We start from the raw sequence: 15,555 nt of genomic DNA, 5'->3' as shown, positions 1-15,555 counted from the left end.
ATGGGTGATGGGTACACCCAGGTTCATTATATTATTCTTTCCTCTCTTGTATATGTTTGGCATTTTTCCATAATAAAAAATACTTAAAAGAAAAAAGTTCTATTCACATCAGAATCTGTCAATGACAAAGGAGCCAAAAATATACAATGGAGAAATGGCAATCTCTTTAACAAGTGGTGCTGGGAAAACTGGTCAACCACTTGTAAAAGAATGAAACTAGAACAATTCCTAATACCATACACAAAAATAATCTCAAAATGGATTAAAGATCTAAATGTAAGACTAGAAACTATAAAACTCCTAAAGAAAAATATAGGCAAAACACTCTCTGACATAAATCATAGCAAGATCTTCTATGACCCTCTATGGAAATAAAAGCAAAAATAAACAAATGGGACCTAATTAAACTTAAAAGCTTTTGCACAATGAAGGAAACTATAAGCAAGGTGAAAAGACAGCCTTCAGAGTGGGAGAAAATAATAGCAATCGAAGCAACTGACAAAAGAATTAATCTCAAAAATATACAAGCAGCTCATGCAGCTCAATACCAGAAAAATTAACAACCCAATCAAAAAATGAGCCAAAGAACTAAACAGACATTTCTCCAAAGAAGGCTAACAAAAACTTGAAAAGATGCTCAACATCACTCATTATTAGAGAAATGCAAATCAAAACCACAATAAGGTACCATCTCATCCTGGCCAGAATGGCTGCTATCAAAAAGTCTGCAAACAATAAATGCTGGAGAGGGTGTGGAGAAAAAGGAACCCTCTTACACTGTTGGTGGGAATGCAAACTAGTACAGCCACTATGGGAACAGTGTGGAGATTCCTTAAAAAACTGGAAAAAGAACTGCCATATGACCCAGCAATCCCACTGCTGGGCATACACACCGAGGAAGCCAAAACTGAAACAAACAAGTACTCCAATGTTCATCGCAGCACTGTTTACAATAGCTAGGACATGGAAGCAACCTAGATGTCCACTGGCAGACGAGTGGATAAGAAAGTTGTGGTACATATACACAGTGGAATATTACTCAGCTACTAAAAAGAACACATTTGAATCAGTTCTAATGAGGTGGATGAAACTGGATCCTATTATACCGAGTGAAGTCAGTCAGAAAGAAAAACACCAATACAGTATATTAATACATATAATATGTAATTTAGAAAGACGGTAACAACGACTCTATATGCAAGACAGCAAAAGAGACACAGATATAAAGAACAAACTTTTGGACTCTGTGGGAGAAGGCAAGGGTGGGACGATTTGAGAGAACAGCACTGAAACTTGTATATTACCATATGTGAAATAGATCAGCAGTCCAAGTTCAATGCATGAAACAGGGCAAAGTCAGTGCACTGGGACAACCCAGAGGGTTGGGAGGGATGGGGGACACATGTACACCCGTGGCTGATTCATGTCAATGTATTATAAAAATCACCACAATACTGTAAAGTAATTAGCCTCCAATTAAAATAAATTAATTTAAAAAATTTTAATGGGATTTTGCCACTTACTTGGCAAAATGTGACTTTAGCAAGCTATTTAATCTCTATTGGTGATAGTTTTTTTAAATCTTAACATGCTAAGTTCAATATACATGTAATCTAATAAAACAGAATGTTTCACTCCATCTTTAAAACTCAAAAAAAAAAAGAAAAAGAAGAATCTGTCAATGACAAATGAGACTCTGGCAGAAGCAGCCAGTTAGCTAGTGAAAAGAAAACTGAAAAGACATTTTAAAAGAAAAATCCCTGGAAAATGGAAAGGGCCTCAAATATTTTTAAAAATCAATGTTTGACATTGCTATGAAAAATCAAACTTATGCCAATGTAGGGACAGGGGGTATATGAGAACTCTGCACTTTCTGCTCAATTTTGCTCTGAACCTAAATCTGCTCTAAAGAATAGTATGTTAGTTTAAAACAAAACAAAAACATGAAAGATAACTCATCATACAACTTTGGCAGAAAAATTCTTGTCTCCAAAATCAATTAATTAATTTATTTTGTTTTTCCCTATGAACAATCAACTTTCTCACTACAAAATTTAGGGTCCTGTTTTGAGTGTGGCCATTTAATAACAAAGACAAACTTTTTTCTATCACCTTCTCTAACTGGTTCTCACTGACGAATATGGCAATTTGCCAAGATTTCAAGATTCTTTTACAAATAAAAAGCTTATCTTTATTGTGTACTTCACAATTTCATTACTCAAATATTAGATATTCTGTTAAGTACATCATATTAATAGACAATTGAGATTTTAGCATTTTCTTCTTTCTTCTCCAACAGAGAGAGGATGTAAATTTGGGTGTGCCTGGGGTCACAAATTACTTTCCAGAAGAGGAGGTTAATATATTTGATAATGTATATCTTGACTAAACAAGTTCCCAGTGGTTATATAATCTTATTAAATACATGATTCAGTTTAATCCAATTCCTATCTAGTAAGGCCACATAATATTCTTAATAATAATTAACCATGGGAACTACAGTTTAATTAGCAAATGAAATGATTCTCAGTGTAATACAATCATTTCATTATAAAACAGCAGAAAATTGTAACGTTTCTACTGAAACAAAGCATCTAAATTTGTTCCATAATACTCCAAATTCACATATTCTGCTAAAATAAACATTCTACTTAAAAATAAGAAACACAAAAGAAATGATCAAAATTTGTGTTTAATATTTTGCTTTTATGAAACGGTCTGCTGCTAAGTTTTAGGTTTGAAAAACCATTTCTAGTCTACACTACCACTCTCCCGAAGAGGATTCTAAAGCTCAGAAAGGATAAGCAAGACCAAGATGGCAACAGCAGCAAAGCCAGGTACAGATACACCTCTTTTGCCTAGATTTCACTACCTCTCAGGAAAAGTCCAAGAGGACAAGGAAGAAAAAGCAAACTTCAAAATTGCCTTTCTTCAACTCCTTTCATTCTGCACATGGGACAAACCAATTTACAGATATCTTTCACTCAGTGTCCAGGAGGTGTCTTGACAGCTGTGTTCCAAAGACCATTAGTTTGTACCTCTTTTCTCTAATTTGTTTCCTTGCTCCTTAAAAACTAGTCCCCTCATGTATTACGTCACACAATCTCTCCTCAACAGGCAGTACTAATGCTTTAAGCTGTCTGGACAAAAGACCTTGAATTATATCACGAGGACAATTTCTAAAATACACAGAAATAACTTTTCTTCACAGAGAACTGCTAAACAGACCTGCAAGACTTAATAAGGATTGAAAGGTAATTATAGCCATCAAAATAAAACAGAAAGTTTAAAAAAAAAATTGGAGGAGAGAGTCTGAGTATCTCCTGAAGGAGAACTCTACCCAGTCCTGCAACAGCCAGATTGGGGATGTACTGGTCAGGGATCCAATCTCAGTATCCCTGAACAGTATTTACATTCTGGGCTTCTTTGGGAATGCACTTGATCTGGGCAACTATTTCCAGTACTTTACAAACTGCTCCAACAGTCCTTGTAGAAAGATACACACTGGCTTATTTTAGGCTTTACAGGATTAAAAAAAAAAAAAAAAAATCATACCAGAGCAGGAATGTTTCTCAGGAATTATTTAGTCCATCTCCCTCACTTCTCTCAAACGCATACTGACACACATGATTAAAATAATTTGCCCACAATCACAGAGCTAGTGGGAGAAGTTAGATTTTATTTTTCATCACTACTTTCCATTTTTCTACAAAGTACTACGTATGGTCACTACTAAGGCAACTGCCAGCTATCATCACATGTTTTGGCCTCATGTAGATGTAAACTTGTGCAACACACACGAGGCTTAAAAAACAAGCACAACTATAAGCAGGTCACCTTAGCATGACTTGGGAGAAAAAAATACACCCAAGATTACAACCTGTGCCACCAAGTTCAAAATGTCATAGCACAATCCTAAGAATCAGCTTGAAGAATTTAAACGTTCCAAAATAAAATTCTATCTAATAGCATTTCTTCCTGGTTAATTAAGAGATAAATGGTTTGAGGTTTGCAGGTTATTAAGCCATATAACTGCAATCTTACCCTAAACACCAAGGACTGTTCTCCACTGTGTTTTTAGCCCTTTCCAGGTAAAGATACCTAACAAGCCCAAAACAATAAATATCCTGGCGTTAATTTGCCAAGCTTAGTAACAATAAAAATGTCAGAAAAAAGTGCTTAACTATGCCTGTGTAGATTCTCCAAAACTGATACAAATTCACACACTAGTCTATTTTTACATCCTGATTCTAAAAGAAGCTGTTTGTGTCCCCAAAATGGTTATTCTCTGAAAAACCTAATCTAAGTGATTAAAATGAGGAATTACTGGACTGACAAAATAACTTTATTTTTACAAGTGCCCAAGTAATGCAAAAACCTAGGAAACTCACTTGAAGAAAAACTATGAATTTTAATCATTTATAAAACATTCTTCTGTTGTGACTAAAAGTGGTTCTTCTCCCTACCACAAACTTTACACTCTAAGCAAGAGAAGAGTTGTTAACCTTGACATTTTATGGTCACTCTTTGAAAAGGGCAAACTAACTGTTTTAGTTTTGCTCCTTAATTTAAAAAGTAATTATTCCCACCACCACAGCCATTTAGCAATGAGAAATTTGTCAGAGGCTCCCTAATAATTGGCCGATAAGAATCATCCTGTGAGGATATGTAGAGAAGACTATTGCATTACAAAACCCTGAGTCATCACCCAGTTCACTCAGCAGATTTGGGTAAACACTGGATAAGTGACTTATGTCTTGTGTGTTCACCCATCCATACCCACAAGAGTGAACATATAATGTTATTGGATTTTATGTACTTTAACCAAACAAGATACAGCAAAATTATCTTTTAAAAAAGTTCTGACACAGTGAAGATGCCCACCTAGCAAATAAAGTCTCTAACCTTCCCCCCAATTGTATTTTACTCTTGTTTACAGCCAGGTTATGCCCCCCGCCCCCCCGCCCATAGAACTGAAACTGATTTAAGTAATCTATATTCATCTGAACCGCTCATAAACTAACACAAGCCCAACAACCTGACAGCTCTCTTCTCTATTTTCCTTAGTATCGCACATTTCCAAAGGAAATGTCACACAGGAGTAACACACACTTTTCCCGAGGTTCTCAGACTCGGCATTCTCAACATCAACGTCTGGTACATGGCCCGAGAACGCGCTGAGGGCTGAGTTGAAATCAATCTTTTCAAGCTAACCCACAAAGCCTGAGAAAGCCCCCAAAAGCAGAACCTACAAGTTCCCTACGGCCTCCTTCCCATTCAGAAAGTTATCAGACATGAATTGAGAGATAGAAAGAGGCAGGGAACCGTAGGGGAAGAAAGAACCGGAGGCAACACCAGGAAAAGTCAAAAGTTGTTCGCCCGAATCCTCTGCTCCCTCCCGTCACCCGCAAAGCTTCAAGAAGAACCCTAGGGGGACCGCCCATCTCTTTCCCTGGGGGTCCAGTGGCCTTCCGGCTCCCTGGGGCTCCGAATATCGCAAGGCAACACCCCGAAACCTTGGGGAGAAGCACCTGCGAAGGACGTAGCGGGCTGGTGAGGACCGGGAAGATCCCGTGCGAAAGCGGCAGGGAAGCTCGAATCGCGACCCTGGGGCTTACTGCACCGAAACGATCCTCCCGAACCGAGGCAGAGTCGGGGAGGGGGGGTGGTCCAGAGGTCCGCGGCGGACAAAGAGCCTCCCCCCGACCGCGGACGCCCTCACATCGAGCCTTTGCCTCCGGCCCATCCTGCAAGCCCTGGCACACTTACGTGGAGAGTTTCCTGGTCCAGAAGAGGCCCCCAGGCCACAGCTCTTGGAGCTGCACCGCCCGGCCCAGGTTGCTTTTGATCTGAGCCAGCTGCAAGTCGGACTCGGCGTCCAGCCGCTCGGCGTAGGGCAGCAGCTTGTTGTAGACGATCTCCTTCTGCGGGACGAAGCCTTGGGGGTCCGGACCCGGGCGCCCGCCCGGCTCCAGGGGATCCCTGCCGCCCGCCCGTTCGGCCGGCTCCATGAGACCAGGAACAGCCCCCTAACCCCCTCCCACCCTATCCCTCCCCGGCCCCCACCCCTCTCCGGGCTCCGCCTCCTCCGCGTTGTCGTCGCCCTACGGCCGCCGGCGGCCCGTCGCCCTCGGCCCGATCGCTGGGCCCCCTCCCCTGGCCGGCTCGCTGCTGTCCCCGCGCGGTCCCGGGTTCGTTGGCGGCTGCAGCGGCCGCTCCGCCCGCCCCGCACCGGCTCGGCTGGTGACGCTGCACCACCCGGCCCGGAGGTTCCGGATGGGCCTCAAGTCACTTCCGGGGCGGGGTGGGGCGGGGCGACGGCGAGGGAGGAGGGGGCGGCGGCGACGACGGTGGCGGCGGGAGCCTTGAGTGCCGCGCCGTCCTCGCCGTGGGCCGGGCTCGGAGCCCTCAACACCAGGTCTTACCGGCCGAGCGCGAGGGTCCCACCGGAAACACGAGGCTGAGTTCCAAGCTATTGTCCTTCCTTGCGTGGGGTCGTGCGCCTTCCCTGCGGCTGCCTCGCGAGCCCTAAGTCGCCGTGGCCTCGGTCGAGGCAAACAGAAGACGTAGTGCCCAAAGCCGTTTATGGAAAAACCTAGGTACTCTGTCCATCCCACTTGTTGCTTATAGATTTTTTACCCTGTCCCCTCTAAACTCAGGTTTTTCTGGCGTTCTTCTGGCCTCCTTCGTTTCAGAGAAAGGAATTCAATAAATATTCAACAAACATTAATTGAACCACTACTGTGTGTCAGACAGTCCGTTTAGGCCCTTGAGGTGCAAAGTTTCAGAACACCTGGTTTCTGCCTTCCAAGGACTTTACAGTAATGTGGAGCTGTTGACTAAGGAGTAAGCAATTACAAAACAGTACTGCTCTTAATTGCTAGATAAGTATAGGATGTCTTGAGAACATCTAAAGAGGACTTCAGACCGAATGGGGTGTCAGGTAGTTCTAGAAATGATACCTAAAGTTGAGCTTAAGGATTGAGTGCAAATTTTATTAAAAGAAAAAACAGCGTTCAAGAGGGAAGGGACATATACCTATGGCTCATTCATGTTGCTGTTTGGCAGAAACAAACACAATTATACAAAGCAATTATAGTTTAATTAAATAAGAAATTTTTTTTTTAAAAAAGCTGAGGAAGCAGCTCAGACTGCAACCTTGCATTCTAGGAATTCAAAGTTCAAAGTAAAGATTGTTTGCAGAGAGGGGAGTGAAGAATGAGACTTCAAAGGACATGCTAAGGAGTTTATAGAGCTTTATCTTAAAGGCAACAAGAAGCTGAAAATTTTTAAGCATTAAGAGTGGTATGATAAAATTTACATTTCTGAAGAATCACTCTGATTTTGTGTGAAGATGGATTAGAACAGACAGGGTCGGAAACTGGCAGATCTCTTAAGGAGATGTGACATAATGGTGGGCTGTATGTTGGTTGAAATGATTCAAGAGCTATTTCAGCAAGAATGGCCTGAGTTTCGTAGTTGATAGGATATGAAGAGTGAAACAGGGAAAAAGTCAGGATGGTGTCAGATTTTGGCTTGGGAAACAGATAAAAGCACAGCAGAAACATCAATTGAGGCAGAATGCCTAAGGAATGGGAAAATATTTTCATGTATGGATCAGGACGGTCATCTAAAAGAGGATATAGCATATAGGTGAATTGGAGGGAATGATATATAGAGTATTGTTAAAAGATAAACAGAGGCATAGTAAAAAATTTAAGGGTTTACATGAGCAAAAATTGATTAGAATTGGGCAACACCAAACCTGGAGCACGGACAGAAGCCAGGGAATGACGTATAAAGTGCAGAAGCAAAGGAAGGAAATTATTTGATTGGCTACAGCTGAAAGCCTAGTTAGCTATCTTTGATTGTTGTCTTTAGTGTTTAGATTTCATAATCTTGAGGCATTTACACACTTAGACTTTGGTTTGCTTACATAGCCCACCAAGGCATTAGAAACACCTTGGTCTATTGGCCTCCTTGTTTAATTAATTTAATATATGAATAGAATAGAGCCCTTGACCAATCTTAAGGAACTCCATGTTTAGAGATGGATAGATTTAAGGGCCTAGATCTGATAGATAGAGTGCCTGATGAACTATGGAATGAGGTTCGTGACATGGTACAGGAGACAGGGATCAAGACCATCCCCATGGAAAAGAAATGCAAAAAAGCAAAATGGCTGTCTGGGGAAGCCTTACAAATAGCTGTGAAAAGAAGAGAAGCTAAAAGCCAAGGAGAAAAGGAAAGATATAAGCATCTGAATGCAGAGTTCCGAAGAATAGCAAGAAGAGATAAGAAAACCTTCTTCAGCAATCTGTGCAAAGAAATAGAGGAAAGCAACAGAATGGGAAAGACTAGAGATCTCTTCAAGAAAATTAGAGATACCAAGGGAACATTTCATGCAAAGATGGGCTCGATAAAGGACAGAAATGGTATGGACCAAACAGAAGCAGAAGATAAGAAGAGATGGCAAGAATACACAGAAGAACTGTACAAAAAGGATCTTCACTACCCAGATAATCACAATGGTGCGATCACTCATCTAGAGCCAGACATCCTGGAATGTGAAGTCAAGTGGGCCTTAGAAAGCACCACTACAAACAAAGTTAGTGGAGGTGATAGAATTCCAGTAGAGCTGTTTCAAATTCTGAAAGATGATGCTGTGAAAGTGCTGCACTCAATATGCCAGCAAATTTGGAAAACTCAGCAGTGGCCACAGGACTGGAAAAGGTCAGTTTTCATTCCAATCCCAAAGAAAGGCAATGCCAAAGAATGCTCAAACTACCGCACAATTGCACTCATCTCACACGCTAGTAGAGTAATGCTGAAAATTCTCGAAGCCAGGCTTCAGCAATACGTGAACCGTGAACTCCCTGATGTTCAAGCTGGTTTTAGAAAAGGCAGAGGAACCAGAGATCAAATTGCCAACATCCGCTGGATCATGGAGAAAGCAAGAGAGTTCCAGAAAAACATTTATTTCTGCTCTATTGACTCTGCCAAAGCCTTTGATTGTGTAGATCACAATAAACTGGAAAATTCTTCAAGAGATGGGAATACCAGACCACCTAACCTGCCTCTTGAGAAATCTGTATGCAGGTCAGGAAGCAACAGTTAGAACTGGACATGGAACAACAGACTGGTTCCAAATAGGAAAGGAGTATGTCAAGGCTGTATATTGTCACCCTGCTTATTTAACTTATATGCAGAGTACATCATGAGAAACGCTGGGCTGGAAGAAGCACAACATTTTTTGATAGTTTGGTTGGGAAGAACAAGAGAAAAATAAGGTAGCTGGAATGAAAGAAGTTTTGAAAGTGGGCTGTTTTGAAATATTGATGAGAAGGCACCAGTGGAGAGAGAGATTGAAAATATGTGGGTGAAGATGCAGAGAGTGGGAGAGAGCATGGATTCACTGGCCTTTAGCAGTAAACCATCCTCTCCTCTTGGCAGAGGAGGAAAGCAGGGGAAAACAGGTGCAAAAGCAGAGGGGTTTGCAAATTTGGTGCCTGGAAGTTGGGGGTCTTTCTGGTGGTTTCTGTTTATTTTTATTTTTGGTGAAGCAAGAGAATGACGGTGATGGGAGGAAGTGGTGGATAGGAGACTTGAGGAGATGGGAAAAGAGTTTGGAGTCGTCTTAGAATTCAGAAAATTGACTAAAGAAACAGATTTGCTTGGCACTTAAGGCTGGAAGCATGAATTTACCATTATCTGACTGCACTACCTAGTGACTCCATTAGTGACTTATTACTTCTACAATAATGTTTAACAGCCAGGATTATATGCTATACAGGCTGATATGATCGAATGACAAGCAAGAGGTTATATACGTTAGCAGTAGTGATGGTAGTGGTTTTAGCTTTCATTTCTTGAGCACTTCCCTCAGCCTGTGCTTTATCCTCTTTATCTCATTGAATAAGAAGAGATCTTGGAGTTGAGAATATTTGAAAGAGAATGGTTAACATCTAAATTGGTTGAAGTCTGAGAAGAGAGAAGAGGTGAAGCAGCGGTTCCAGGTGATCTCAGTTTCCCTGGGAATGGATGTCTGAACTGGAAAGATCAAAATAATTATTGGAGCAAAAAAAGATGAAGTCCCTGTTATTCTATGTGAAGTTTAATAGAAAACACCATTCAGACCCCTTCAGGTGAGAAAGGTAGGAGACCTTAAGTTTCTCCAGAAGACCAAGGCTACTCATAATTAGAGATGCAAAGTCTGGAGTTAATTTTCTCTTCTTAGACCAACTCCCAAGCATTTTTTATCTCATAGAGCTCAGGATACTCTGCCACAGGATAACAACTCAGTATGCTTTCATCCAGACCTTCCACAGAGGGAGACTCTGACTTCTTATCAGACTCCTCTAGGAAACAGACTGTGATCATTTTTCTTGGAAGACCTCGAAGTGCAGTAGCCCTTCATGGAAAACATTCTAAAGAGAGAGGCTTCACCTCAAGCTGGAGGATTTGGCAGGGATAATTATCATCAGATATTTATGACATGGATGTACTTGCTGGCCCACTACATGAGCAACCACTTATTAGTGAACAAAAATGACAGGTTGTTAGTTTCATGCCTTCTCCTGCCTTGGATTTTTCTGTATATGATGTATTTGGGACCAGGGGCAGGGGTATTTTGACAGGTATTAATAGATGAATCTTTGTCGTCAGAGCATAGTATTTAGAAATATTTGAATTCTATTAGAGAGACTCTATTCAAATATCTAAACTCCTGTCATGCAACAGTTATTAAAGTCACAAGATTATTAGATTTGAGAAATGAGGGGTTTTTTCCCCCTAGTTCCTATATGATTTTTAAGTTTTTAATTTTTCAACCAAAAACCCTCTCATCCAGCCATAGTACCCATTTTACCAATTAAACTAGAGTATATTGAGAACTCAACTTTTAATAAGAAGACAATCACAGCTAACAGAATGAATTTTCCCTTGATTATTTTAGTTGTTCTGTTTCTTGGACATTTTGCCATTTCACTACAATGGAGCTAGCTGTAGTTTTTGTGTTTTTTTTTTTTAATTTATATTGCCATGGATTTGTTTTGTAAAAGATTCTTATGATTTACCAGTCATGCAAAATTTTCAGTTATTTTCACAATCATTTTGTTCCTCTTCTCTCCTTATAGAATTCCATTAGACCTGTGTTGTACTTTCTTATTCTGGTGTTGAATTTCTTACCCAATATTTTGCAAGTCTTTGTCTCTATACTTATTCCAGATAACTTTGCAGTTCAGTTCAGTTCAGTTGCTCACTCATGTCCGACTCTTTGTGAACGCATGAATCACAGCACGCCAGGCCTCCCTGCCCATCACCAACTCCCGGAGTTCACCCAAACTCATGTGCATCAAGTCGGTGATGCCATCCAGCCATCTCATCCTCTGTCATCCCCTTCTCCTCCTGCCCCCAATCCCTCCCAGCATCAGAGTCTTTTCCAATGAGTCAACTCTTCGCACGAGGTGGCCAAAGTACTGGAGCTTCAGCTTTAGCATCATTCCTTCCAAAAATCACCCAGGACTGATCTCCTTCAGAATAGACTGGTTGGATCTCCTTGCAGTCCAAGGGACTCTCAAGAGTCTTCTCCAACACCACAGTTCAAAAGCATCAATTCTTCGGCGCTCAGCTTTCTTCACAGTCCAACTCTCACATCCATACGTGACCACTGGAAAAACCATAGCCTTGACTAGACAGACCTTTGTTGGCAAAGTAATATCTTTGCTTTTGAATATGCTGTCTAGGTTTGTCATAACTGTCCTTCCAAGGAGTAAGCATCTTTTAATTTCATGGCTGCAATCACCATCTGCAGTGATTTTGGAGCCCCACAAAATAGAGCCTGACACTGTTTCCAGTTTCCTCGTCTATTTCCCATGAAGTGATGGGACCAAATGTGATGATCTTAGTTTTCTGAATGTTGAGCTTTAACTTTATCATATCTATTACTTATACTTCTTATAATTTAGTTCACTTGTTTCTTATTATTTATTTTATTTTGGCTGTGCTGGGTCTTCATTGCGATGCACAAGCTTCTGGTTACAGTGAGCGGGCTTCTCTTTTCTCTTGTTGCAGAGCAAAGGCTGTAGAGATGGTGGCTTCAGTAGTTGCTTTGCATGGGCTCTGTAGTTGTGGTACAGGGTCTAGTTGACCCAAGGCACATGGGATCTTAGTTACCAGACAAGAGATCAAATCTGTGTTCCCTGCCTTGGAAAGCAGATTCTTAACCACTGGACCACCAGAGAAGTCCCAGACTTGGTTCATTTGTATTGATCTGCAGTTTAACATGTCCGTTGACCTTCTAATTCCAAAGATTATATTTTAAAGTTTGGAATTTCTACCAAGTTCTTTTTCAGGTATCCTATTTTGTTTTTCATTGAGTTTTGTTCTTTATGGTTCTAATGACTACTTTGGAATCATGACTACTTTGGACTACTTTATGGTTCCAATGACTAGCTTCCCTGGTAGCTCAGACAGTAAAGCATCTGCTTGCAATGCAGGAGACCTGGGTTCAATCCCTGGGTCAGGAAGATCCCCTGGAGAAGGAAATGGCAACCCATTCCAGTACTCTTGCCTGGAAAATTCCACGGATGGAGAAGCCTGGTAGGCTACAGTCTGTGGGATTGCAAAGAGTCAGACACGACTGAGCAACTTTACCTACTGACTACTTTAACCATTTCAGACATACTTAATTTAATAATTTTCCATGCCCAGTCGTGTCCAACTCTTTGCAACCTTTGGGCCGTAACCCACCAGGCTCCTCTGTCCAGGGAATTTCCCAGGCAAGAATACTGGAGTGGGTTGCCATATCCTCCTCCAGGGGATCTTCCTAACCTAGGCATCAAATATGCATCTCCTGCATTACAGGCAGATTCTTTACCACTGAGCCATCTTATTCAGACATTCCTTCTATTATTTCTAATAATAATATGTTGTGTGTTTGCTGACTTTTGTTCATGATGGCTCATTTACTTGTGTTTTATAACTTTTTATATTGTGAGATCATCTTCAAATGGCTTGTCCCCTTTCCTCCCCCGACCCCTCACCATGGGAGTCTCATGTGACCCAGAGTGATTTTTTGTTTGCTTGTCCCAGATCCACAGAAGTATAGATTTGTACTAACCAATATTTATGTTCATTTTCCAGCTAGTATTAACTTGGATTTCTATCCTATGCAAGTTACAGGCCTGGGAATTCAACATTATGGAGAGTTCTGTTTTTATGCATTATTTCACTTCCAACTCCCTTATGTTCAAGACTTTAACTTCTATCCTTGAGTGGATATTAAAGCCCAATTCACTTGCCATTTCCAGATCAAATAACTACCCCAAAGTTGATGCAGGGTTAACTCATACTCTTATCACTCTGGCTTTCCTTTCTTCTTTGTTTCAGCATCCAGAGATTTTCCTTTTCTGTGTATGAACTCATCTATGGTCATCACTTACTTTTATGTTTAATATACCATTCCTGTATAAGAGGGGTTTTGCATTAACTCGGTCTGCCATGCTCCTGGAACTAGAGACCTTTAAGGAATGAACTTCTGCTCTAAAATATCAGACATCATGGGAGCAAAAGGAAGTTGTTTAGTCACTAAGTCGTGTTTGACTCTTTTGTGACCATGAAATGTAACCCACCAGGCTCCTCTGTCCCTGGGATTTCACAGGTAAGAATACTGGAGTGCATTGCCATTTCCTTCTCCAGGGGATCTTCCTGACCCAGGGATCAAACTTGTCTCTCCTGCCTCTCTTGCATTGCAGGCTATTTTTTTTTACCACTGAGCCCCAGGGAAGCCACAAAAGAGAGTAATTATGGGTCATTGGAGCCTGCCGGGCTTCAGTCTGTAAGGTTTTAACTGAAGTGACTTAGCTTACACACAGGCACAAGAGCATTTTTTAGAATCCTCATATCACATAAATGGCCATTGATGATGTCTATCCATCAGCTCTATTTATTGATGATTTAAAAATAATCTATTTTTTATTTGTAGAAAAACTATTTGATATTTAAATGCAAAAAAGGGTTTTTCAACAAGCTGAAGTTCTTTGTTTTCTTCTTTTTTGACAAGCTGTGAATAATGTAGGAGGTTACAGCTTCCCTCATGATCAAATATAGTAAAGAGATGTATTGTATTTTTTAACAGTAGTTGAAGAAATTAACAATAGAGTCATTGGAGAGATAATAACTAATGCACAAAGAGGATGTACACTCTTTCCACCTACCTCAGTTTTAATATATATAAATAGAATAGTCCTTGCTCATGGACAGAAAATGGGATTGTCTGCATGAATAATATGAATACCAGCAAGACACTCACATGTTATCGTATACCTGGAATGCTACCCTTTGCAGTCTTTTACTTTGTACTAAGAAGAATCACTTTTGAAATTTACAGACTCATAAGAGGGGTACTGTATCAAATCTTGAACTCTCCATAGTGAATTATATCAATATATTCATTAATTCAGCAAACATTTATTAAGTGCCTCTTGAGCACCAAGTTTGAGATCATAAGATGAATGGCATAGTACTTGTCCTCAAGGGGTTCGCTATCTAGTGGGCTGATAGACAAGTAAGTAGATAAATTAAAATTGTAACCAAATGTCATCTGTGATCTTTCTGTCTCTTAAGAGCTCTAGATAAAACTCATCTAAGCGTCTCTCTAGACTGTGAGAAGTCGATGCCTCATCCAACAGTTCTCCTCAGTTCTGGAGGATGGAGGCTTCTGTATTTATGGTCATTCCCAGCTCTACACTTTTGCCTCTGCTAAACTACTTCTGTTAACAAGGCTTCTGTTGTCCCTTTTCCAGTGCCACTTTAAATCAAATATGGAATTCTGGCTATCTACTTTCCATAATTTCCATACCTCAAACCATTCATACAAGGCTTTTGTGTGTGTGTGTGTGTTGTGTGTATCATTAAATGGAAACAGGTTCAAGGGATTTATATGCTAGAAATACGAACAACTTAAAATTTAATGTAAAATATTTTCCCAAAAGATCTATGTCTGTGTGGTCCCTGACATTACTGAGCTCACTGTCTGATGGGGCAGTCAGACAGTAAACAATCCATTCTGTAGGTATTTAATTATACTTTTGTTAAATGCTTGCATAGAATAAAGGCTGCTCTGACTGTGTAAAACAAAGAGACCTAGCCTAGACTGGGAGGCCTAGAAAGATTTCTTTGAGGAAGTAGTAGTTGATGAATGAAGAGTTGCAGAGACAGATACTAGAAATTATCTGACTAGAAAAACAGTATGAAGGGAGGCTTGAGGTAGGGGAAGAACTTCTCTTGAGAAACTCAGAAAAGACCATTGTACTTAGGAGAAAAGGTGAGAGTGGCAGATAAGGCTAAGGATGCAAGCAGAGTTAGATCATATAATACCTTATAAGTTGGGTTAAGAATTTTGGACTTTATCCTAAAAGCTATTTGAGGTATACAAACACAGTATTGCGGGAAGTAACCAAATACTTGGGGGACCTGAATGGAGGCTGTTAGGGTCTTGAAGTCGACTGGATAGGTATACCCCAGGCAGAGTCATCATTATGCAGGAAGCCCTAG

At 40.7% G+C, this 15,555-nt stretch overlaps 1 protein-coding gene and 1 long non-coding RNA gene across 5 annotated transcripts in view; one reads left to right on the top strand and one right to left on the bottom strand.

Annotated features, from left to right (window-relative positions):
• The window catches only part of PSME4 (proteasome activator subunit 4), a 96,414-nt gene extending 90,124 nt beyond the window's left edge, over positions 1 to 6,290 (bottom strand). The window contains exon 1 of the mRNA XM_069583337.1: positions 5,770 to 6,290. Coding sequence (XP_069439438.1) covers positions 5,770 to 6,011 — 242 coding nt within the window. The 5' untranslated portion in view covers positions 6,012 to 6,290. The remainder of the gene's footprint in view (positions 1 to 5,769) is intronic.
• A 21-nt stretch (positions 6,291 to 6,311) lies between these two features.
• Positions 6,312 to 15,555, top strand: part of LOC138436951 (uncharacterized) — a 134,498-nt gene continuing 125,254 nt past the window's right edge. For all 4 annotated transcript variants that reach the window (XR_011255682.1, XR_011255683.1, XR_011255681.1 and 1 more), the window contains exon 1: positions 6,312 to 6,599. This is a non-coding gene — a long non-coding RNA (uncharacterized lncRNA). The remainder of the gene's footprint in view (positions 6,600 to 15,555) is intronic.

The sequence above is a fragment of the Ovis canadensis genome, chromosome 3 (assembly GCF_042477335.2).
Source record: "Ovis canadensis isolate MfBH-ARS-UI-01 breed Bighorn chromosome 3, ARS-UI_OviCan_v2, whole genome shotgun sequence".
Lineage (NCBI taxonomy): Eukaryota > Metazoa > Chordata > Mammalia > Artiodactyla > Bovidae > Ovis > Ovis canadensis.
Note: the sequence above shows the minus strand (reverse complement) of the source record. Positions and strands in the feature narration are given on the sequence as shown.